The sequence below is a fragment of the Colletotrichum orchidophilum genome (genome assembly GCF_001831195.1).
Source record: "Colletotrichum orchidophilum strain IMI 309357 chromosome Unknown Scaffold_83.1, whole genome shotgun sequence".
Taxonomy (NCBI): Eukaryota; Fungi; Ascomycota; class Sordariomycetes; order Glomerellales; family Glomerellaceae; genus Colletotrichum; species Colletotrichum orchidophilum.
Window position 1 is genome coordinate 43,826 of NW_019173039.1, and position 24,432 is coordinate 68,257.

Below are 24,432 nucleotides of genomic sequence, written 5' to 3' on the forward strand. Positions count from 1 at the left end.
ATGTTTCTCTCATGGACGCCGTCAAAATATTTGTATTAGGGGACAGACGTATCGTACACATTGCCACGCAAGTGTTCTCACCCTGATCGTAATCAAGTCCAGACGCAACACCCAGACGCCCAAAATGCATCACCACCCGTTTCCAACCCGTGGAACAAAATTTTCCAGTCGTTTTCTCGTGTCGTTGTGTTATTCATGACCTCCCGGGTCCGTCGCCCTTCTTCGCTACCTCTTTCCGCGGCAAGATCACGACCTTCCGACTGAGAAGCTCTCTCAACTCTGGGGTGATGACCTTTTGGACCTGAGGCTCTTCGGCTACCTTGCTCTTGTCCTTGAGAGGCGATGCTGGGCCTGCACTGCTTTGGCCATCCTGTGGAGTTTTGTCGGTGGACGATGACTTGGAAGGAGAACCTGGGTCTCGGATCCTCGGGCCTGGGAAGTTGCCCTTCTTATCGACTGCCTCAACCAGGCGGTGGAAGCGACGGAACAGCGCTTCCGCGCGAATGAGAGTTGAGTCGAGATCCATTGTATTGGACAGCTCGTTTACTATACAATATCAGTATGTCTAGGTTGCAAGATACATTAGAGGATCTCGTACCATATTTGAGCACCTCATCAAAATGCTGCAGGTGGGTCATGATGACGTCTCGATGCTTCTCCAAGATGGCCAAGGCCACAAAGAGGTGGAAGCTGCTGCTCAGGTAGTCCGTCCAAAGAGTCTCCCAAAGATGTAGCACGTCCATCCACTCGAACTCACGTTTATACCAGACAAGCAACATGCGGAAGAAGAAAAAGAAGTTGGTGCTGTCGGCAGACTGCAGGTGGGCGTAGAGTTTGGGATCCATGAATTGAACAAGATGGTCAAGGGTCAATAGCTGAGACCGCATGCCCGACTGATCGCGGAGGAAGTTGCGCTCCATGCGATCCATGAAGTGCTGAAAGCCCCAAAAGGCGATGGCGTCGTCCTGCATGACGGCGTAAATGGGAGCGAGGAGATCAGACATGCCCTGCACATAGCCGAGGTCCTTGTTGTACTCGTTGTATGTCAGGAGCATGTCCTTCATTTGCTCGAGATGAACGTTGGTGCCGACCTCGGAAAAGGGGGAGTCTGGGTCAGGGTGCGGGATGTCTTCCCCGGCGAAGATGGGCACGTTCCGATCTGTTCGGTGAACATCCTTTTCTGCAATAAGGTCAGTCGAGATCAGATGCACACAAACAATGTCGAAGCTTACCGATACGTCCACGCTGCTCACGCCACCACTCGCCCTGCTCGCCCTCACCTCCCAGGTCTACGAGTCTCTCCCACCATGCGCCCTTCAACTTGACATATTCATCTCGTAGAGACGCGAGATGGGCTTTCCGCTCCTCCGCAGTACTGTACCAGTCATAAACACCGAGGATAAAGAGCCAAGCTTCTTTTCTCACACCATCGTCAGGGTCGAGTCCTCCGTGGAACACCCGTTCCTTGACTTCGTCGACAGTGACAGATAGCCTACCGGTTCGTTGGTCAAAGAAAGTGTTCCATTCTTTCAATGTTACTGTTTTCCTTCTGTCCTCCAGTGACATGGTGCTACTGCCGTCCAGGAGCTCAAACTCCCCAACATCAGTATCTTCAAGCTCCAAGACCTCCTTCGCAGTCCATATCCTCTGGCTCCGGTCTCGTTCACTTTGTTCGGCGATTCCCATGGCCCAGCGTGCCAGGTATATCCTAGCACTGTCGAACTCATCCTGGAGCGTCTGTACCTCTGGATTTCGAAGAAGCCTCTTAACTTGCGGGGGAACGTTTGGATTCTGTATGACGTCTTGAGCGGCCCGTCTGGTAAAAGTGGTAACCTTGCTGAACTTCTCCATGATGTTCCATCCAGTTTCTTTGACAAACTTCACAAAGGGGTCCATCTGCGCGTCGCCACTAGGACCGGCGCTGCCAGCTCGAGTCCCCGTGCCATCTTTTTGACCGGCTTGGGCCGTGCTGGAAGTGAGCTTGCCGCTGAATGCCTCGCTATCCTCCTTTGAAGGTTCAACCAGGTAAATGTTGGGCTCGGCGCCGGATCTCTCGATCGGAACATAGCGCCGCAACCAACGCAGTACCTCGTCGCCACCCCAGAACATCTCACCCCTGTCACCAAAAGGGTCAAAGCTGTCCCTCGTCCGCCTCTTTCGCTTGAGGATCGTGCTTTGACATTCGCTGTCGTGGAAGAACAGCGCGGGAAAGCTGTCGCCGGCCTTCGAGTTGATGATCAAGGAGCCGAACCACCAGCCCAGACTCGGTGGCCTCACAAGCAGCGAGTAGATTGCGCTGACGGGGATGGCGAAAGCATAGGTGCCTACGGAGCCTCTGTGGGATGTGACTGTCGGCGGAGGGGGTACTAGGTATGACTGCTTGGGCGGCGATTCACCCTCGCTGAGGTCAACCTTGACGTAAATGCTCTCGGATTCGCCGAGGGAGGCTTCGGGGAGCCATGCTAGGAGCAGGTTGGAGGGAGGTGGGTTGTGGGAGTCTCGAGAAGAGGAGGACGTCGGTCGTTCGGTTGAGCCTCCTTTTTGCTGGAGCAATGCTATGTAGCCGGGGATATTATCTTTTGCTGATGGCGTGGGGTGCACGTAGACCTGCGTCGTTCCAACGTTCCGTTAGTCCCGGTCTTTGAGGTGGGTGGCGAGAGTGGTTTTCGTAACTTACCTTGCTCTTAGAGAAAAGCAGCTTGACCCCCCGTCCTGTTTCCGTATGCGTGATTGTATTGTAATCGCCTTCTTCGTCATCGCTGAGGGCATAAAAGCTGCCCGATGGCGAGCGAGGCCGCGTCGGTGGTGGAGCGTTTGCCGACGGCGGGGGATCCGAGTCTGAGGTCATCGTGCAGTGCGCCGGAAGTGATGTAAGCTAGGTAAGCTGGGTGTACGAAGACGAGGCTCCGAGGCCTACAGTTGTTTCGGATGAAACTATTCAGAGAACCGAAATACAGTGACTGTGGCTCTACTGTTAGAGTTTCCTAAAGAAATAAAGTGACAAGAAAGAATCGAGGATGATCCGGGGAAGTGGCATGTGAGTGAACTGTGGCTAATGATATGGGACGTTGGGGCGAGCAGCCCAAGGTGCTGCGCAGTCGTCGCCCTCTGAGGGGCGTGGCCACCCACTTCCGTCACTGAATCACCCCGCTGCGAAAGCTTGCATCCATGTCTCGGAGGGGCTGTTCCCACCGTATCTGTACCGCATTTTAGGCAGCATTTTAGCGTATTCTGGCGGTACAGCTACCCACGCCTCGAGGTGAACCATGTCATCTGCAGCATGCATGCGTCGTCATTCGCGCCTCCGGTTGGCCCTTCCGAGGCTGCACATTGCACGCGCAAGCAACTCGCTTCGTCGCCAGATTCGGACTCGCGGGACGAAGCTTCATCGCGGAATCGCCGTTCTTTTCATGTTTTTCTTGGTATAGCAACAGCCGTGACTCATTTGCCTTTACTATTTCGCACACAAAACGTACTCCATGACGATGGAAGCTTGCGGCATACTTGCAGCTTTCGCTGAAGCCCAGCTGTCATTGACAACCCACAAGACTAGTCAGTCTATTCAGTCGAATTGAAAGATTAGTAGTGTCTGTATTGTGTGTATGTATGTGCCCCAGCTCTGCTCTCGCACCTTTCCGGATACATGTCTGCCAGCAACATCCGCACTCTCGCGTCCGGCACTGAGGGTCTGCGCTGCTCACCGTCTACGTACGGTCCGCAGGTCCTCGTTATTAGCCGACGACTATTGGCTCTGGCCTGCCAAGCATCTTGACCGCGAATGCCCGCATCGTAATGAGGAAACCCCGAACAGAATTCCGGAATTCCGGCATCCCCGATAAGTGTTCTCGCCTGTTCTTTACGCGTCGCCCGATACGATCCACCCTACCCTACCTCATACGAGGACCACTTGGGAGACCTTGACGTCTTGGGCCAGCAGGCAGTCCTGTTCGCCCACTACTACCACCACCACTGCCGCCGCCGCCGCCGCCGCCATATCCAGGATCATTGTTCGACCACGGAGAGTTGGAGGCCACAAATGGCCTGCCTCCGCCTCCACCTCCGCCTCCGCTTCCGCCAGTGTTCCCATCGTACATGCCGCCCGGGGCAAATCGCTCCTCGTAGTCACCGCTTCCGCCTCTGCCCGTCGGTGGTTGGAATGGTCCTTGGCCTCCGGACGCGGGGCTGGTTGTTCTCGCACCTCCCCATAGTCGCTGCTTAAGCCGATCTTGTGCTGAGCCGCCTGCTGAGCCGCCCGCTGAGCTGCCCGGCGGTGTGCTGGTCGTGTCCCTTCCATACGCCGCACTTTGCTGGTAGCTGCCCGCTCGCTGACTGGGCAGGGGTCGGGCCTGCACTTCTTCACGTCCATTGTCTCCGGCTCGGGCAAAGGGGCTCAATCGCGCGGGCTGCTGCTCTGCGCCTCGCATCGGTGGGGGAGCTCCGCGGCCTTGTCGCAGGCTCATCGTGTCCTGTCTTGGTTGTGCGCCCCCGTTGTTGTCCCACAGCGAGCTCAACCCCGTCGCAGGGCCAGCTTGCTGTTGCTGCTGCAGACCTCCGTATCGCGAGCCGACTTGTTGGGCCGGTTGGGCGTAGACGGGAGTTACAGGGGGTGGTGCCTTTGGGTCGGGCGGCAGCCAACCTGGAAACGTACGGCCCTTCTCGGTATAATAGCCTCTCAGCACCCTGCACACATGGGTATCGTCTTCCGTGTCGCCGTCATTTTCGCTCTGCAACAATCGACTCTGCAGGTTCGAGATCTGAGAGGTGGTGTTGGTGAGGATCCTCGAGTACCAAGATGACATCGTGCCTGTTCCTCGTCGCGAGGATCCTGCGGGGCAGAGGCAAAAGCGCTGCTTTCGACTGCTTTCGGACGGGTTGGGGTAAACAGCTCTGCTCCGGGCACGAGGGCTGCTGCTGCTCGTCGGGATTCGTAGGCAAAATCGCTCGCTCGCTGTCGAAAAAGGTAGTGGGTAAAGGAGAAGTTTGGAATCCCCAGAGCCGGCGGGTGTTTTGGTCGTGGAGTTTTAATTTTGGAGGCTTGCTTGAAGTGGTCCGTTTCAAATAGGCCCGTCTTGAATGATAGGGAACGAGAAGCGACCTGGGTTGACGGGGTCCGACACTTGTCGCCCGACGGAATGATGCAGTACTGTGGGGCCTAGGCCTACCCGCATTGTCCTAAAGGAACTTGCACTAATAGAGGCGCTTTGTCTTCACCGAGGAACCCCGGCTCGAGTAACTTTCGGTGAAGCATGGATCACCGGTTCAGGCTGAATGCATTTCGAGTCTCCGGATGTGGAAGATTTTGTACTAGAGCTTTGCACAAGTACCTTTTGCATACATACCACTGGGCAATCACAAATCAACGACCTCACATTTCAAGCGGTCTGTGGTTGAGACAAGGTACTAGAGGTAAGCGTTTAAGGTAAAAGTGAAGTGTGAGACAGATTCAAGTACTCGCGACGACCACGACATGCAGTCGATGAACGACAATGCAGCAATATTAAACAGCCATTCTGATAGTAGGTATATCACAATACACGCATGGTATGCACAATGCCCCCAGATTTTGATTTTCCGTCCCGTAGTCAGCCGTAAAGGTATCCGCGCCAGACGCCATTGGAATTCCACGCGAGCCTCTTACCAGGTCAATTCCTCCGCAATCTTGGGGCGCTCCTCCTGCTTCTGCTTCAGCCTCTTCTGGTTCATCTTGACCGCCCGGCCGCGCTTCCGCTTGTCCCCAGCCTTGCGAGCCGCTTCCTCATCGCTGTCTTCAGAGTCGTCGTCCTCCTCCTCCTCGTCATCCTCGGCATCATCGTCGCTCTCGAGCCAGTCCTCAATGTCCTCGAGCTCCTCGTCACTCTCTTCAATGTCGGAGACGTACTCGACTTCCTTCTCCAAGTCGTCCTCAGACTCGTCGTCCTCCTCGCCCTCCTGGTCGGACTCCATACCGGGGTCCATGTCCTTATCACGCTTGCCGGCGCCCTCCTTCTCCATGGAATTGAGAACCCTCCTCCAGATTGACTCGCTGACGTTGAGGGGTTGATCGCCGTAGGCACCGGAACGTAATCTCTCGACCAGCTCGCGCTCAATGGTACGCTCCAGCTTCGCAGCAGCCTCCGCCTTGCGCTCTCTGGCCTCCTCGCGGCGCCGGATCTTGGGTGCCATCTTCGGTACCAGCTTCTCGCCCATGCGCTCCTCCTCGGCGGCGATCTTTCGCATGCGAATATTGACTTGTGTCAGACGGGTGAGACGCTGTTTGCACTTGTGGACGAGGAACTTGGGCCAGTAGATGAGCTTCTCATCGAGCATCTCCAAGGCCTTGGCGTAGTTGTTGGGCAGCTTGATGCGCTCCCATAGCTTTGAGGGCATGTGCGCACGTTCGATCGTCTTCATGTAAAGGTACAGCGTGTCCTTGTTCGGAGCGCGTCGAACGGTGGCATAGCGAGAATTTGCCAGAGGGCATGATTGTCTGTTGCAGAGACCTGTGACATTGTTCTCGTTTCTGCAGAACGTCTGCTTCTTCTCTGTGGAGAGTTTGAAACTGCAGAACTGCTGGTTGATGATTTGCCTAGCGAGGGCGGGTTAGAATTGAAGTCTACTTGTACCTGTTCAAATCCAAGCTTACCAGATAATCTCGTCGGACGCCATTGTGGCAACTTTTGGCGAAAATGGACGAGGTTGAGAGTTGTCAAAAGGCCCTGCCGTAAGTCGAGTATTAGAAGAAAACCGAGGCGGCGGGGCGCTTGCAGGTTGGTTTTCCTCGCTCTCGACGCTACAAAAAAAATTCCATTCCAACGGGCAAGTTGCAGGGGTATGGTCGTTATCGCGATAAGCTCGGGTGCAAAGCGGCCCGGCCGACCAATGGGACGCTATGAATTGCAATAGCCCCCAAATTGGAACTGCGTCAACCTACGGACGCGATACTCGGCCGTTCATCGAGCATTTCGTCCTCTCATCTCTCGCATGTCAGATCGCATTCATGTAATTTTTTTTATCATAATGCAGATGTAGTTGCTCTGCAGTTAATGAACGTCCGAAAAAAAAATTCATTGCACTGTTGTAGTAGTCCATGCATGCCCTCCTTCGGTCGACGAGGAGCCTCGGCAGAAACCTCCCCGTACGAACTGTAAGATGTCTTAACGGTCAAGTTTATCGTTCCTTGGGAACCCAGCCGCCTGCGCTACGACCAACTGCCTTGGGCCCTTTCCACCAACGAAATGCTCTCCAAGACACATGGACTCAGTCACGACACATCACATCTACTGCAGAGATTATTTTCAAGGAAGACACCATTTATGCCTTGTCCACAGCACAGGGCCGGGCCGGCATCGCTGTAATACGCGTGTCTGGTCCAGGATGTATAGACGTGAGCGGCACTAGACATGTTACTTGAAACTACGACTAAACCCAACTCAGGTCTACAAAGGCTTATGCCCGAACAAGGCAATGCCGAAACCTCGATATGCATCAGTCAGAACTCTCGTTGATGTGCAAGCCGGCGACGAGGCACCGATTCTTGATTCGAATGCCTTGGTGCTGCATTTCCCCGGACCGCAAACGGTAACCGGAGAAGATGTCCTGGAACTGCACGTTCACGGCGGCCCCGCAACGGTCAAGGCAGTTCTCTCTGCGATCCCGAGATGCGCATCCGACGGCGTCATCCGCTACGCCGAACCGGGCGAATTCACCAAGCGAGCCTTTCTCAACGACAGGCTCGACCTCGCCCAGGTGGAGTCCCTGGGCGACACGCTATCCGCCGACACCGAGCAGCAGCGCCGGGCCGCGGTGCGCGGCAGCTCGGGCGTCCTGGGACGGACTTACGAGAGTTGGCGCGAGCAGCTCCTCCTAGCCAGGGGCGAGATCGAGGCGCTCATCGACTTCTCTGAGGACCAGCACTTTGACGAATCCCCCTCGGAGCTGATGAGCAACGTCAGCGCGCTCGTCGCCGATATGCGGCACAGTATTCGGGTCCACGAGGGCGCCAGTCAGCGCAGCGAGCTCCTACGCAACGGCATCCGTATCGCCCTCCTTGGTCCGCCCAATGTCGGCAAGAGCTCGCTCATGAATCTTGTTGTCGGGAGGGAGGCGTCCATCGTGTCGATGGAGGCGGGCACGACGCGAGATATCGTCGAGGTTAGTCTCGATATGCGTGGGTATCTTTGCTCATTCGCGGACACGGCTGGCATCAGGACGAAACTTGCTGCCGGCGAGAGTGGTGACCTCTTTGAACCGGTCTTGGGGATTGTTGAAGAGGAGGGTATCCGGCGCGCGAAGCAGAAGGCGTCGGAATCCGACATCATCATCGTCCTAGCGGCCGTCGAGTCTGGCCCCGACGGCGGCTTCCGGATCAACTACGATGCGGAAACACTGAAGCTGGCTTCAAAGGCTCAGGCCTGCTTAATCGTGGTCAACAAGCGCGACGCCGTTGACGCCGCCAGCTTCTCCACCCTCCTCGAGCAGTTTCGAAACGAAGCAGCATCTCACATCCCCAATATCAGCACAATGGAGCTCATCACCATCTCCTGCCGCGAAGCGCAAGCTAAAACTACTGGTCAAAATGACCCAGGCGCGATCCATGGGCTCATCGACCGGCTCGTCGAATCGTTCGCCGGCATGACGTCCCTTCCTGTAGACCAGCAAGACCTGCTGGGCGTCACGGCCAGGCAGGCGCAGTTGCTCGAGCAGTGCCGCGGTTTCCTTGATGAGTTCATGACGGTCGCACACCCTGAAGAAGAAGACGGCGAGGAGCCTGATATCGTCCTGGCGGCGGAACATCTTCGATACGCGGCAGAAAGTCTTGCCAAGATTACGGGCCGTGTCGAGTCGGGAGACGTGGAAGAGGTACTCGGGGTGATCTTTGAGAAGTGAGTGACGAGATTTTTTTTTCATCTCTCACATTTTGGCACATTACTGACACATTTGGCTCTCAGGTTTTGTGTAGGAAAATAGCGATTGTGCAAATATCGAATCCTAGACGGTGAAAGTCCTCATGTATTCAAATCTAATCTGTTGGAGACAAAAGAAAGAGAGAAAGAGAGAGAGAGAGAGATGCGAGTCGAATCCGTTAACGCCGGCCCAATGCGACAAAAGGAACTATTCTACTCGAAGTAGTGCTTGCGATGCAATTCCAATCCCGGTGACAGAAGAGAAAACAAGGAGTGTGGTCCGTCGCGATTCTACCGTCTACCCCGAACTCCGGCCCAATGCGTGAGATAAGAAAGGATAAGAAAAGCCGCCGCCAGCACCGTTTGAATCCTGGCTTCCGTACTCGCGCAAGGAAGGAAGGACTTGATGGGCGGACGGAAGAAAGAGATAACTCCGGTCTAATGCTGATAAGATAGGAAGTGTTGGGCCCGCATGTCTGAAGCGGGCCGTCGTGTTGTTCAAGATATTGGCTCGAAAGGCAGCTGCGGCAGAAGTTTAAAAGATGCAAGCCGGCATCCGAGTCTAGTGAGATCAAGGACTCGGGAAAAGGAGGTGAGACGCCTATTTATCCTCCTCGTCATCGCCATCCTTGTTGTAGCCGGAGCGGCCCTTGTTCTGGCCCTCGTCGTCGTCATCGCCGTCCTTGTTGTATCCGGAGCGGCCGCGGTCGTTCTTCTCCTCGTCGTCGCCGTCCTTGTTGTAGCCGGAGCGTCCATAGACGGCGGTAGTGGGAGTGAAGATGAGAGTGAAGGCGGCCATTGTATGGAAGTTTTGGGTTGTGTGTTTGTGTGTGTGGGAAGCTTTGTGATAGAGGTGGTTGTTGGTGGTGTAAGTGATGTGTGTTCGTGTGTGAGAAGGAAGACTGAGATGTTCAGAGGTTGTTGTAGAGCAGTGTTTGGCTTGTGAGTCTGGATTGCGAGTGTGATGATGATTAAATTTCTGCCTCAGAGGGGATATATCGAGTGTTTATATAGGCCTCAAGGCATCCAAATTCTCTCGTTGAGGGAAGGGGTTTGATGAGGCTCATTGCGTAGGGTGAGATAGATAGGCACGGAGTGAGATCCCAGCCTTACCTCGGGAAAAAGAGAACCAGTCATGGTGACCCAAATTGACATCTCAGCCTCCGTGTGAGGAGGCGCGGGCGCCCGGTAACGGGTACCGCAACGGCCATGGCTTATGGGAAATGAGATACCTACGATGCTAGTTTCGGCACGGCCCCCACGGCTCTCTAGGCAGCCCTTTTTCTTTCCAAATTTGGTATGTGGAGGGCGATGACATGGCCTAGGTAGGTAGCTAGCGAAAAACGACCGGGGGCAGGTGGGAAAAGGACCTTGAAGAAAAGCCTTTAGCCTTTTTCCCGCTGGACGCTGGGCGTGTGTAACACTCACTCATTCCCTGGATTACGCGAACGAAGGAAGTCGACAGACATCACTGTCCTTCGCGCGCACGCATGTGTCTGCGTGTGGTGTCTGCGTGCATGTTGGTTGCGTGTGTGTCACTGTCATCGGTCTGCAGACCACTCGGCATACGGCAGACCCGAAACCCGGGCGACGTGATGGTGGGCTTCGCAGTGTTCCTCGTCATGGTGAGATGCGATGTGCGAGCTCTACGAGGGTAAGCAAGGTAGAGCCATGCGCCGGAGTGCCGCAGGCCTGGGTGCGGTGATCTGGGCAGATGTCCATGTCCCCCAGCAGCTCCGCAATAGGCTGTCATATCAATGGCCTATTTCCGTTTCTGGACGTCAAAGGCCAAGCGTGTGGCTCGTTTTCCGAACTTTTGGAAACAAGGGGACAGGGACGGAATCCAGGGCGACGGGTTTGGTTACACGGACTGGTGCATCATCATTAGTCGACGCGCTAGAAGAGACAGGAAAAGATTGTGAGCGAGTGTCTTTTGACGAATGGGAGAGCCGCCGACAGGGAATAGGCCGGACGTGTAGGGCTGAGTAGTCCAAGGGGACCACCTGTGCAGAGGAAAAGTAAGCACCAGCCTAGCCTGCCTAAGGTAGAGATACTGGACGTCTCAGGTCGCCCCGGCAGAGATCGCGTAGCAGCTACAGGGCATATACAGGGCATATACAGGGCATATCTCTGTCAGCATCTTCGAGGCTGTGCAGATGTCCTTTTGTTCAAGCAAAGATTAGGACTCTCGTCTAAGGTGGGGGACGATGGAGGGTCGATTGGAGGGATGGAGGCTGGCATGAGGGTAACCAGCGGATCTTGGCTAAGCAATTGACCGATAATGCGACAGGGGAATAATCTAACCGCCCAAGAGCTTGACAATCACCCGTGCAATCTCGATTCGTTGAAAGTAGAGCCTGGGACTACCTCCGGCGTCACCCATGGGTTTCTAGGTGCAGTCATTACAAAGCTCCGGAGTGTTCGGTGTTCGAGTCCTATAGTCGGTGAGGAACGGACGGTCCGCTAATCGCCGTTCGTCCCGTCATTGGTAAGACACTGGCGGTTGTTCCCCCGGCAATGATCGACGCTGCGAGTGAGCCGGTGAAGAGTCACCTGTGTCGTAGGCACCTGGGCACAGAAAAAAGACCATCCACCGTTTTCGCCTCGTGGGGCATGTGACGGTGAACACAAGGCATCACGAAGTGTCCGGCAGGAAAAGACGGGTATCGAAGGACCAAGATGGGTGATGCCGGAGACTCCGCTCACACAGATTTACTGCCTTGGCTCCGTGGGGGCCTCGTGAAGCATCCGGAGAGACGGCAATAGGCGGTGCTCGTCCGCTTCTGGAGATGACCTAAGATCCTTTGGCCTCACTCGACAAGGCATTGACTGGTTGCTGTAGTCATCATGTCTGTTTTGCGACGCAGAACCATATGTGCTTGACCGAGTGTGCCCAAGACGGCTTAGGGCGCATCAGGGATCGGGCAAGACCGAAGCGTGAAGTCATCGGTATTTCAGATTTCAGACGTGCCTCGACAGCGCTAGGCGACGAATGTGACAGAATGCGACTGCTGTTGCCGCAAGGTTCGTGTTTTGGGCAAAGGGTGTAACTCGGTTGCAGGCCCATGATCCTTCGACCGACTCGAAATAATAGAAATCATTGTGAGTCAGCGGATGCAGCGCAGTAGCTCCATCAGCCCTGCAGCCCAGCTGCCAAGTCTTAGTCAGGCTTTTCGATGGGCAAACTAGTCTTCGGGATCATCGTGTATCTTTGGGGCGCCATTTGTTCGCGTTACCTCTGATGAGACAATTGAAGAGGATCCCTTGAAAGAGTGTCGTTGAAGGCGCAAGATGAGACGACGTGGACGGAGATGCGACTAGGATGGTGGGGGCTCCTCATGAAACGGCTGCCTAAGGGAAATTGCAGTGCCCAGTGCGCTTGAAGCCACGTGCTACGTTGCACCTTACCACCCAGTGCTCGCCGTTGCGGTTTGGGGGCCGTCCCAAAAGTTAGAACTTCAACTCCACCCGTGACTAAGGGCAGTGGAAGGTCTGAGCTTTGCGGCCCGGGGCAGGCACGCAGGCAGGCTCGCACTTGTGACTTCGCAATGGAAGGTGGCAGTTCCCTGCCCAGTGCTAGGGGCCGGCGCCCGGGCCTTCGCTGCCGCCCATCCAATCCTCCTCCCCTCCAATGTCTTGGCCTCCCGTCGTTCGAACCTAGGTACCTAGATCCTTCCCGTCCAGATTCAACCACCATCGAACTTTTAATTCAACTCAATTCTACTCAACCACAATCGCGTCGGAACCGTCGAGTGACGATGATGGTGAAATTGGCCGAGACGATATCGGGAAAGACGGCACACTAGCATAAGTGACTCGTCCTTGTCCTTCCAACCCGGGCGCTTGATTTTGTTTGCCAAGCGACGACCAACAACGAACGCCACCAACACAATGTGCGACCAACGCAATGCTGCACCCTGCCAGCCTTGGTCATGGAGTCGGGATACTGCGCCGTACAGGAACGGGCCAGGAACTTCACCCGTATCTCGTCTTTCTTCCCCTATTCCTCCCAATAATTTCTCTCCAACTCCCATGACCTACCAACCTCTCTTGACATCGTTCCCCTTCTTCGCCCTTGCAACAACTTGAAAGTCTATGCGATGGAGTCTCTACCTATTGAAATACTCGAAATCACACTCGGCTACCTCTGCTTCCATTGTCGAGACCCCGCCGCCTTCCCTCACGCAGACACGCACGAAGTCCGGGACGATAAGAGAGCATTGGCTTTCCTTTGCCGAGTGTCAAGGCGCATATCTGCAGTAGCCTATCCGATCTTGTACCATTATTACGCGACGGGAAACCTCCATGTTAGACAGACGGAGATTCCCAGGCAAAGGCCCAGGAACGAGTCCATAACCACTCAACCAAACCTGATCCGGCAATTCATTCGTACCGTTCAGGAGCGACCTGACTTGGCCTCACACGTTGATGCCATGCAAATTGCATGCTGGGAGCCAGACGACGCTTATCCCCTGAGATCCTCGACCCCTGAGATCCCCTCGAGCCCCGACAGTCTTTCGGACTCAGATCTGGCCCCCGAAGTGTGGTCAGCAGCCAGCAGACTTTACGCTGCGAATGCATTGAGGCCACTGCCACTGGACAGTAGCAAGCCGGAAGGCGTGGTGCGAGACTTGGTAACGGCCATTCAGTCCTGTCCCCGTTTGCGAAGCCTCCTCGTCAGTTATAGTGATGATGAGCCGCTATGGCCCGATGGAGGTTGGCTGAAGCTGAAAATGCCCTCAATATGTCGTCTGGGTGTGATAGTCGGCATAGCAAGGCAGAGCGCACTCTATCTAAACTTTGTCAAACTGCAGACCATGACCCCAAACGTCGAAGCCATTCATGCTAGCACAGGAGGCTATTGGCTGATCCCGCGTGACTCGCTCAAGCGGGATGGACCTATCAACTTCTTGCCAAAGTTGAAGAGACTTTCACTCGCGGGTATGCGCGAACCTCAGTTGGAGGAGCTGGTTTTGAGTCTGCCTGGCCTCGAGCATCTTGAGATCACAAACCTCTCGAACAATTGCATGTGGCGAAAGGCGCTCAAGCCGGTGCAAAACGGACTCAAGAGTCTTCACGTCTCCTACTGCCTTCAACCGCACCAAGGCATGGAGTTTTGGGATGTCAAGTTCCGCCACAGTGAACGGTTCCGATTTTACGGTGCGCTAGAGGAGCTGTCCCTCGACAGCCGCTTGATCCGGGACATCGTTCCACCATCTAACATTGATGCACGACTTGCATCTTTACTACCTCCGTCTATTCGTTGTTTTAGGATACGTTATCTCCATCATACGATGACAAAGGCGCTGAAGTACCTAGCAGATGTGGCACCCACCCAATTCCCACATCTCAAATAAGTCCAGGTTGGGGTGTGTGAGTACGCGCTGCCCGGTCACGAGTCCAAGACTGCGGAAATGGAGGACCCGATGCGCCAGCTCTTTGAGGCAGTCGGCATCGAATTTTTGTGGACGAAAGATTTGGTCTCGGAACAGCTCCGACCTGGCAGCTTCCTCTGGTCAGGCATGAAGTTAACCTCGGACATACCTCTTCCCGTCGCTCCAAGCCACGAACCGGTGGTCGAGGAAGGCTTGTGATTGACAGAGAAGAGTAGCTTTCGATTGAGTGTATCAGAAGAAGCTCCTGTGTTGTTAGTAGCAATGTACCTACCACACTGGTTGGGAGATGCCGAGGGAATCGGAGTCGAGCAGAGAACGGACATGCTTCTGTGAACATGAAGGGCTTCCCAAGTCACAACTACGATAAGATCACAGATGAAACCGGTAGCAGGGATGTCTAGCAACATGATGCTGTACATCTGCCTACTCCCTTAGATGAGCCTCGAACAAGATAGTCCTAATCCACTTAGACCATGTACACACTACACAAGTATTAGCGACCACCATTTTCTAGACCCCAAAGTCCTACATACGCGATAGTCAAGAACCGTGCGATCCGTCAGCATGTACATCAAGCTCCCCTCCGGATCTCCACGATTCCTGGAGAACCCAAAGCAACCAAACACAAGCTGAAGTCGCCCAAAGAAGGCTAGATATGTAAAGCAATCACATCCTGCCCGTCCTCCCGTTCCCATCTGCCTGGTCCGGGGCCCCCAAGCCTAAGCCTGATTGAGGATATATCACTTTGCGTCGCCCCAGCCCTACGACGTGCAATGCCACCACCCCCTCCGTGCTCTTGCTGACACCGAGCCAGGCAGAGTTCCACAGCGGTCCTGCAGCCAGTTAACGAAGAAAGACGCACACACACAGCCTGCCATACGATGTGAACAGAAGGCGAGGGGAAGGGGGGAGACCTCATGTCTGTGAAACAAAGCACTTCGCTGAGTCCCCTGCCAGCCTTACAAACTTCCAAAAAGGGTAATAGACTCAACTTGGAGTAGTGACACGAGGTCTGCATGGCAAATTTGGATATGCAAGGTCACTTTGGGGCGGCCACTGAGGCTCCAAACCCCCTGGGGCACAGCAATCTGTCTTTCCGTCCCCTCTGCTCACCGTCGACCAAAGACGCTGAGTAATGTCACAAGGCTAAGAATGCTGCATGAAGGAGGGTGACACAAGGCCTACAACCTGCCAGCCCGAAGGCGCCGCACCCACGGACCAAGAGTTCCGCCAGTCATCATGCGGGAGGGTCCTTTGACAGTTGAACGTAACATCACCACGAAACGCAGAAGGATTAGGTGTGCTGTCAGAAGTAACGGATCCTTACCGACTCGCTGCTCTGCGGGCGATCCCGCATCCTCGACCACGTCTTCAGCCTTTCTCTACGCGGAGTCGACTCCGGGTCTTTTGACTGCTACTGCCTTTCGACGGAGTGGAATCCTTCGTGGACTGCGGTGCCAAAACAACGTCATCGTGTCTTGGTGCGGCGGAGGAAACTTTCTTTAGGGACTTGTCTTCTGAGTAACAAAGGAAAAAGACCGTACATGATCTTACTTGGGAAGTTGAATTGACAGACTACCTGGATCAATCAGGCGGCTGCCGATGCTCGCGATGTGATCGCTTACGTGGTCACTCGTCGCTTTCACGCTCCGTTTGGTTGGCGGGGAAGGGGTGCGTGTGCCGACTTGAGGACGGCTTACACATCCCTCTTCATTCTTGGTACCGATGGCTTACACTCCTCGGCCGAGCATTAAATTGTCAGCACACACACACACACGCACGCACGCACACTTCTATCAAACTCGGTAAAGCCGAGTCAAGCCTCTCATCGTCCTTCAAATATAGTCACTAAACCGGAAAAAGGAACCCTGCATGAACAATTTTGAGCCAGCCGAGTTGGCCTTTTCGCTAAATCTCATTCCAGGACGAGCTTTTCCATGCCTCTCAAACCAGCGTGCCGCCCGAAATCCCACTATGCTTTTTTGGTTCTTCGTGCTTCGTCCATGCCCTCCCTTCTCGATGCGCCTTTCGGTCGTGTGGTGGTAGTAAAAAGGTAATTGGTCTACAACTCGTCCTTGACGTGGCCGCCGCCGGCCTTGCTGGGCTCCTCCATGGCCATGAGCTTCACGACCAAGCTCGTCCAGCCAGTGAAGTGCTGGGTTCGCTGGCCCTCACCCGTCTCCGGGTTGTACTGCTCCCAGGCGAAGCCAGTCTTCTCCCAGCTGTTGTACACGGTGTCGACAAGGTTTTTGCGGAGGCGGGTGAAGAGGTCGGCGGCCTTGGCCCTGTAAGGGCCATCTTGGGAGGCGACGTTCTACAAGACTACAGTCAGTGATGGGGTTTCTTTCAGAATAGAATGAATGGGTTGTTGACTTACTCTCAGCTGGGAGACGGCCATGTAGTTGATTGGCATCCACACCGGGCTTCTCCAGTAGTTTTCGGCCGTACCGTAGAACTCGTCCTGCTTGCTCAGACTTCTCAGACCGTGGGGGCTGAAGAGGTGTTCCTCGTCGCCGAGGAGATCGAGAAGCTTGCCCAACTTGGGGTCATCGACCTCGAGGAGGCCGACCAAGAAGGGGAACAGTGAGATGTAGCCCTTGTGACAGACGAGAACGTTCTCCTCGTAGGCATCAATCGTGGCATCGCAGTAGCAGCCCTCCTTCTCAGACCAGTGGAGGTCGTTCAGGTTGCGACGGATGGCATTCAGGGTAGTCTTGAACTCGTCAACCTGCTCCGCCATGCCCAAAGCGTCGGCAATATTCATTAGCGACTTGGTCATTAGTCCAACCCAGGACATAAGATCGACGTGGAGTTCACCGGGGTGAGGGGGTTGAGGGCGAGGGTAGTCATCAAGACCGCTGGTGAGGATGTGGGTCTCGGTGCGGCCGCGCCATCTATAGCCCTCCTTGTTTGAGAACGCGTCGCGGTCGTAGGTCTTCAGGTCTCCTCGCTGGGTTTTGCGGAACCAGTCGTACTGCGCGCGAACGAACGGGTACAGCCTCCGGAGGAACTCCTCCCCGAGCTCGACGTTGTCCAGGTGGGCAGTCTGAAGGGAAGCCTGAGGACCAAGGTGCTCCTTTTCGGCGGGTTGACTGCCGTTGGTCTTACGGAGCCTCTCCATGAAGCCTTCGATGATGAGGAAAAGAGTGGGAGGGTTGGCGTAATGCGGATACTGAACCTGGAACTCCTCGGGCACCTTGCTGCGTGCCTCAAGACCGAGAATCTGCTCGCGAGGAATCCATCCGTCTTCGTCCATGGTGTTGAACCAGCTCTTCACGATGTCTAAAGTCAAATCAATGTCCCAATCGGCGATGGGAATGAGGTGATAACCCTCGTCCCAGAGAAATCCTCGAGGGAAGAAAGGACGAGAAGGGACGGCCGTGAAGAGTTCATAAGGGCCCTCCAACTCCTGCTGCTTGCGCGCACGCGCAGCAGCCGTCTCTTCCCAGAAACCTTCATTCTCCTCGTCATACTCGGGCGCGTAAGAACGATCGATCAGCTGAGAACCATGGAAGTAGCCGATGCCACCGAGCAGGTTAGAGAACATGCTCTTGGCGAACTTCTTGTACTTGTCGGCAGTGAACGGAGCCTTCAGGCTGAAGATCGAAGAGAAGCGCTCTCCAAAGAATTCGGTGACCGACTTGATCTCGCGCGTCACATCCGCGCTCGTGAGCTCGGGGCCAGCAGAGGCAGACGAAAAGATGACATCAAACTCGAATGCCCCTTCAAACATCTTTTGGACGACGTGCGTGTTGCCTTCTCCGGGCTTGTTCTCGACCTGGTAGGTGAGGTATGCCGGGGGCGGCTCATTCGTATCGTAGTTCTCCTGGACAAACTTGACACTCTCCTGGATCAGGTTGAAGACAACGCCCTTGCCCTGCCACTGATGCTCCTCGGGAACATTCAGAGACCGTACCGTCGTGCGGTCCAGGTGTCTTCTGTCGGCCAAATCGTGACTACTGGAAGGGTGCTTGCCCTCTCCCTTGGTGATCACCAGCTTGTACTTGCCAAGCTCCTTAGAAGAACCCTCGAATGCGACATCGCCTTCAAAGCCAGTGGGGTCGTTCTCGCCTGAAAAGGCAAGCTCTGCTTCGCTGTTGTCTTCGGCAATGTAGTAGTGGATCATGGTCTTCAAGTCGGCGGGTGCACCCTCTCTCGGAACACCTTTGATTCTTGCGGCCCAGCTGCCGCCGTTGGCCCCACCAGGGACCTTGACAAACGACGTGGTGATGTCGATCTGGTTGCCTTCATCATGAATAGACTGGATACCTCCCTTTCGGGCATCATACTCGTCCCATCCATAGCCATGGAGACCTTCATGTTGTTCGCATGTGTAGCGGAAACCTAATCATGTTAGTCTATATGGATGTCTGAAGAAGCAGCTCTGCAACACACCTTGCTGAACGTCTTGGTAGTTATCAACTCTGGACCACATCAATCCAGTCCACAGACTCTTGGGAGACCTGTTGCGGACGCCGAAGTACAGGTTCGACTTATAGGGGCCCCAAAACAAGCTTTCGTTGTTGAGGCGACCGACCTCGGAGGTCAAGATGGAAGCCGAGCCGGGACCATTCTCCGCGGCAAGGGCTAGCTGTGCGCCAAAGATGTTGAAAAGGGAAAGCGTAAGGAAGACGGCCAACTGCGTTATGCGGGCCATCTTTGCGGTGTGTGAGTGATCATTCAGCGCTCATCGGAACTCTCTGAGATCAATGAATTTGACACTCATACAACAGCTCAATGAAATTGTCAAGCTGCGTGTGTAAGTTCAAGTGCAAGTTCGAACGGTAAAATAGGAAAGTGAGCGAAGTGCTGGATGAGAGAAAGGTATCGAGGTACCTCTGGCCGACCTGCTGGAGTGAACACGTTGGACGACTCGCAAGCTGCCCAGGATGGAGCTCGATTGAGGCTGAGGTGAAATGTGGCTTTGACAGCTTGGTTGACGTCGGCGGCCAAACGAGCCAATCAATCACCCGAAGGATGTCAAGCTTGGGCCAGCTAATGTGTGGCGGCGGGTGTTTTAGCGTCAACCCCGTTGTCGATAGCTGCTACGATCCCTGAAACTTCAGCAGCGCTTTCCCCATACGCTATTCGTAGGTCCACTGGCAATGGGGAATGTCGCACCGACCTGAGGTTCCTCCACTGAAAACCCCCCCTGGTCAAATCGCACACCGTCAATTGCTGCCAGTGGCTGCATGCCAATTCCCTTCCATCCACTCTGACCTCTCTCTGCATGCTCCTTTCCACTGTTCTGCTGCACCAAGTAGCTCTCGTCGACCTAACTTTGCGCTTAATCACGAATTCGCGCAAGACATATAAATTGCGAAACCAGCTCGAGGACCTCCAGAAGCCACCTGTCGAGCTTCGCGCACTTCCGTGTACCCCCTAGAGTGGCACCAAACGCACGAGACCATCGCGATATGGCCACATAGCTCGCACGCAATATTCTTTGAGTTGAAGATGCTGGACGGAAGATACACATGCTAGGATGAGCTTGGACTCGCTGTTACCCATCGCTCCCGCGAGGGTGAAGGCATTGATTCTACCCCTGGGCCAAATCAGAAGTGATCGTTTCGCGTCCTTCATTGAACGCCTGCGGCCCGAACATGTCGTCTCCTTGCGGGATGTCAGCCCTGATGGGCGGCCAAATAGGAGCAAGCACCCCCCTTTTGCCGTCTTGCTTCGAGAACGCTCGCACTAATCGGTAATCTCCAGATATGTTTTCGCCTTTGGCCTTTCCTGATGGCGCCGTATTCTACGAACTTATAACCCACGTACCCCCACCTTCGCATCTCGCCCTGTCGCCGTTCGACTTCTATCGCGAACCGCTCGCCGTCATTGCGGTCGCAGACGGAGACGAACTCAACCGAGTCGCCTTCAACAAGAGACATTCTGGCAATGCGCCCACTGTTGCCGAACAGAACATCCGAACGTTGTATCAGGAATTGGAGGACTTGAGAGACCGCTTCGGAAAGGCGCTGGTTCATCAAGTCTTGATCTTCGACCATGCGCTTTCGAAAGAGAATTCTGTACCTTTGCCTGAGGGACTCGTCGCTATACCACCGCCGGATGAGTGCAAGCGCACGACCATGAAAACAATAATGTGCGACATCACGTCGCAGCTCCTGGCGGAAATGACAAGTCTGGCCAAGTCATTTGAGGCATGGTCTTTCATCGAGTCCCCAGGGCAGTCTCAGTCAACCAGACAGACGAACGGCACATCATGGGGCGCGGAAGACTCCGGCTCGGCGAGCAAGAGGGCATCTCAGTTCATTCCGGGCCCGCAGAGATCAAGCTCGACAAGTGGCATTCCGGATCGGCAAATGAATCGCATGTCTATGCCGGTCGCGCCGATGAAACATAATTCGGCTATAGCGTCAAGCAACTCGACACCAGCCCGGCCATCCACTCCTGTGAAAAGCGGATTGTCGAACCCTCCAACCACTTTTGACGACTTGACTTCCGGTATGAGCAGCGGCTCTTCGACCCCTGACCGAAATTCGAGGCCGGGTGCTGGGGAGCACTTCAGGTCGGAAAGTTCAGATCGAGTTTCGGTGCAAGGATTCGGCTCCGGTGGTCTGAACGACCGCTTTAGAGCGAAAGGGAAAGGCAGGGTAACGATCCTTGTGGGGTCTTTATATCTGCAAGCAGGACGGTGGACCGATGCGCTGAAGGAACTTATCGATGGCGCCACGGTTGCGAGGTCGATTAACGACCACATATGGCACGGCAAGGCACTGGAGTTGATCACTCTTTGTCTACTGCTTCTAGGATGGGTCAAGGTGGATTTCCAGGTACCGTCTATTTGCTTGCCCCCGCAAGACAAATCCACGGCCGCTACTTATGCTGCTCTAGAAGCGGCAACCCCAACCGATTTGGCCCAACCCAAGCATATTCGGAACCTTCAGATCATACTACCAGACCTTCTAGACCGAATCTCAGGGCTGTACTCCCGGATTTCCGCCGAGCATCTGCCTCCTCTACCCCTTGCCGAGACGACGATTCGATTCTCCAAGATTTTGTCTGCTTTACACCTTGCTGACGGAAAGCTCGGAGAGCGAGCCTACGACACGATCATCTTTGGCAAGCTGCCTTCGACCCCTCTGACAACCTCGCCTCGGTTGACCATCACCCCGAGCCGGCAGTCAATCGTCACATTTCTCTTCCGCGCGTTTCCTGCCTCTTCGTCGGAGCTTCTCACCATCGCGGATAGAGTTTCCATTCTAGCAGGAATCGCGTCCGTTCTTGGACCCCTCGGCCATCATCGCAAGAAAGCAATGGTCACTAGGGAACTCGTTTCCGTTTTGATCAGCGGTCTGGTTGAGGCGCGCACTCGCGGGGCTGCAGACATGGGTATACACCCTGCGGCCGGCCTGGTAGCTTTGAATGCTGCCAAGGGACACAGCAACAGTGCAGTTGCCCTAGAGCTGGGTGAAGGCGACGTTGAACAGGGAATCGAGGCGTTTTTAGCCCTTCTGTGCAAGTCGTATGGTGTTGTCGGTTTTGACATGAAGAAACAACCCGCAGACGACGCCATTTCGACAGAGGACTCTGACGCTGCTGTCATCGATAGAATTCGGGGACAGGCAGCTGCGAGATTCTTTGGTTTCACCAGTGTCAAGTTGAACATACTGAGAGCATGCATCAACTTCTCTGAAGCACTTCCTGACTTCAACGGTGTTTTGAAGTTCTCTGGTGATTTGCTCCGCACGGCTGGGTCAGGAGTTGCTCCTGGCCCTCGCAAAGAAGATGCGTCACCAGTGATTACCCGCGACGAGCAGATCCGGCTGGCCACAAATATTTCAAAGACGTCGAATCTCGCTAAAAGGTTAGGCTTGAATCATCTGGCGGCGGAGTATTGGGATGAGTTCTTCGTTCGTGGCGTCGCCTTAGAACCACTGCCGACTACTAGAATTCCGGTTCCCCATGCCAAGAGCACACTTCCTGGGGCAGTGACTGCAAGAACTTCTCAAGATGTCAACCCCTTTATATACAACCCATTCCTTAAGCAGCCCGACAAAGCTGCTGATCACATTCTCGTTGCGAACGAGCCCGCAACTTTCAGAGTCACCCTACAGAATCCATACGACATTGAAGTGGACGTCGAAAGCCTCCGCTTGGACACCAGCGGTGCGGAGTTTGAATCAAACTTGGAGAGCACTATTATTGGCCCATACCGAACGCAGATTCTCAAAGTCTCGGGGACACCAAAAGGACCCGGTGCCTTGAAGGTTACAGGTGCAGTCATTCGTGTTCGCGGCTGTCGCGAGAGACGATTCCCCATCTTCAAACAACCGTGGACGCCGCAAGCAGATGTAAAGGTCAAGGCTACCGGACTTCAAGCATTGGAGAGCACCCTCGCCTCGGATGCTCTTATTGGCCAGCCGCTCAAGGTGGAGAGTTTGGGGTTGAATGTCATTGCCCAACAGCCCATCGTCATTGTCAAATCGACGACTCTCCCCCAGTCCTCGGTCATGGTGCTCGAAGGAGAGAGACAGGTCTTCTCCGTCACCTTACAGAATCTATCTCGAACGACTCCGGTGGACTTTATGCTTTTCTCCTTCCAAGATTCCACACAAGGACCGTTACAGGCAGGCATCAACAACAGAGATGCCACACCAGCCGAGTTGTACGAATACGAGTACATTCTCATGAGGCGCCAAGGTCTCCGGAGGCTGAATAAGAAGGAACCCGAGAAGCGATACATTGCTCCGGGAGGCACCGCCAAGTTTGATTTTGAAATCCTTGGCAAGCCTGGTCTGACGAACGCTGCCATTCAGATCGACTATGCTCATCTTGGAGTGCCTCCCGAGGAGGTGACGGAAAATTTCCATACCCGACATGTCTCACTGCAGTTGACGGTCACTGTAAATGCGAGCGTCGAGCTCACGCGGCTGGATGTCCTGCCTCTTAGCGGGCCCGTACCTAAGCCGCTCCTCAGCCTTACGAACCTGGAGTCGAAGACTAATCCATTGACATTGGCAGACGAATACTGCCTTTTATCTATGGATCTACGCAATGCCTGGCCAAACAACATGGCGGTCGAAATGGACGGCGAGGACGGCATAGTAATTGAGGAGCACGTTCTCCCTGGAAATACCAGCCGCGTCATCGTTCCCCTGCGGCGCATACACCTTGAGGACCCTCACGCATCGATCCCGGCACTCAACCCATCAAGACAGCGACAGTTTGTCGTCAGCACAAGCAAGATCACGCCCGACATGGAACGCTCGAATCGCGAAGCATTTTGGTTCAGAGAGAGGATCCTGGAAACGCTTACTGCCAGATGGAAAACAGTGTCTGGCCCAAAGCGGAGCGGTTACATAGACCTGCGAACCATCAGACTTTCACCTAGGATGATGGATGCTCTCAGGATTGATGATGTTGGTATCGAGATATCAGTCCGGGACCCCGAACAAACTGTAGGCCAAATGGTCAAACAGAGGATCCTCGTCGATAATTTTGTCCAAGTCAAGGTTGGCATCACGAATCGGTCGGCCAAGCCAGTCTATCCGATGTTGAGACTAATGCCAGCCTTGTGCCACCGTCCGTTGAACGTTGCGTTGGACTTCACGCGAAAATTCGCCTGGAACGGTACCTTGCAACAAGCCCTGCCGCTGTTGGCCGCCAAAGCGAGCACGGAGGTGGAGATTCAAGCCATGGTACTGTGTCGAGGGGAATTCGAAATAGGGGCATCAGTCGAGGAGTATAAGATCTGGGAAGAGCCCAAGGAAAAGAAGGAAAAGGAAGAGACACAGGAGAGCCGACAACGATCGGATACTCAGACGATGCTAAACGCGATCATCGGTGGGAAAGAAAGGCGCATTTGGCACTCGAGGCAACCCTGCATCATCAAAGTGGTGGATCAGGACTAGCAGCCCGAGCCGTTTGCGTGACGAATTAATTGTACGATGGTGGACGTGCAGAAGAAGTGAATCACATCACAGGGGTGGAGTTGGCGATTGCAGCGGCCTCCCTTAAGTAGATAATTGACTTCTTCATGGACGTCTTCACAGACGACGCAAAGCCATTATCTGTGATGGGTTCAAGCGAAGTCCAGGGATGACCCGATCAACCCGGCGATCGAATTAAGCTCATCCCTGCGTCCCGAACAAAGGCTCCCGGGCGATTTATGTGTGGGTCTGACCGCCTTCTTG

At 54.6% G+C, this 24,432-nt stretch overlaps 8 protein-coding genes across 8 annotated transcripts; 3 read left to right on the forward strand and 5 right to left on the reverse strand.

The window, feature by feature from the left end:
• Nucleotides 1-193: 193 nt before the first annotated feature.
• Nucleotides 194-2,848, reverse strand: CORC01_09264 (GTPase-activating protein GYP7; the record flags this gene model as incomplete). The annotated part of the gene is made up of 4 exons (XM_022620893.1): nt 194-546; nt 599-1,180; nt 1,233-2,607; nt 2,678-2,848. The coding sequence occupies 4 exons, from the start codon at nt 2,846-2,848 to the stop codon at nt 194-196; spliced, it is 2,481 nt and encodes an 826-aa protein (XP_022472554.1).
• A 1,039-nt stretch (nt 2,849-3,887) lies between these two features.
• Nucleotides 3,888-4,799, reverse strand: CORC01_09265 (uncharacterized protein; the record flags this gene model as incomplete). Its single annotated transcript, XM_022620894.1, has 1 exon — nt 3,888-4,799. The coding sequence occupies one exon, from the start codon at nt 4,797-4,799 to the stop codon at nt 3,888-3,890; it is 912 nt and encodes a 303-aa protein (XP_022472555.1).
• An 835-nt stretch (nt 4,800-5,634) lies between these two features.
• Nucleotides 5,635-6,645, reverse strand: CORC01_09266 (uncharacterized protein; the record flags this gene model as incomplete). Its single annotated transcript, XM_022620895.1, has 2 exons — nt 5,635-6,565; nt 6,623-6,645. The coding sequence occupies 2 exons, from the start codon at nt 6,643-6,645 to the stop codon at nt 5,635-5,637; spliced, it is 954 nt and encodes a 317-aa protein (XP_022472556.1).
• Nucleotides 6,646-7,443: 798 nt separating this feature from the next.
• CORC01_09267 (GTP-binding protein TrmE) lies at nt 7,444-8,865 on the forward strand (the record flags this gene model as incomplete). The annotated part of the gene is made up of 1 exon (XM_022620896.1): nt 7,444-8,865. The coding sequence occupies one exon, from the start codon at nt 7,444-7,446 to the stop codon at nt 8,863-8,865; it is 1,422 nt and encodes a 473-aa protein (XP_022472557.1).
• A 618-nt stretch (nt 8,866-9,483) lies between these two features.
• On the reverse strand, nt 9,484-10,506 carry CORC01_09268 (uncharacterized protein; the record flags this gene model as incomplete). The annotated part of the gene is made up of 2 exons (XM_022620897.1): nt 9,484-9,722; nt 10,452-10,506. The coding sequence occupies 2 exons, from the start codon at nt 10,504-10,506 to the stop codon at nt 9,484-9,486; spliced, it is 294 nt and encodes a 97-aa protein (XP_022472558.1).
• A 2,283-nt stretch (nt 10,507-12,789) lies between these two features.
• CORC01_09269 (uncharacterized protein) lies at nt 12,790-14,476 on the forward strand (the record flags this gene model as incomplete). Its single annotated transcript, XM_022620898.1, has 3 exons — nt 12,790-12,863; nt 13,195-14,089; nt 14,246-14,476. The coding sequence occupies 3 exons, from the start codon at nt 12,790-12,792 to the stop codon at nt 14,474-14,476; spliced, it is 1,200 nt and encodes a 399-aa protein (XP_022472559.1).
• A 1,864-nt stretch (nt 14,477-16,340) lies between these two features.
• On the reverse strand, nt 16,341-18,935 carry CORC01_09270 (mannosyl oligosaccharide glucosidase; the record flags this gene model as incomplete). The annotated part of the gene is made up of 3 exons (XM_022620899.1): nt 16,341-16,592; nt 16,656-18,622; nt 18,674-18,935. 3 exons carry the CDS (start codon nt 18,933-18,935, stop codon nt 16,341-16,343), a joined length of 2,481 nt encoding a protein of 826 aa, XP_022472560.1.
• A 1,057-nt stretch (nt 18,936-19,992) lies between these two features.
• Nucleotides 19,993-24,150, forward strand: CORC01_09271 (uncharacterized protein; the record flags this gene model as incomplete). The annotated part of the gene is made up of 1 exon (XM_022620900.1): nt 19,993-24,150. The coding sequence occupies one exon, from the start codon at nt 19,993-19,995 to the stop codon at nt 24,148-24,150; it is 4,158 nt and encodes a 1,385-aa protein (XP_022472561.1).
• Between the last annotated feature and the right edge of the window lie 282 nt (nt 24,151-24,432).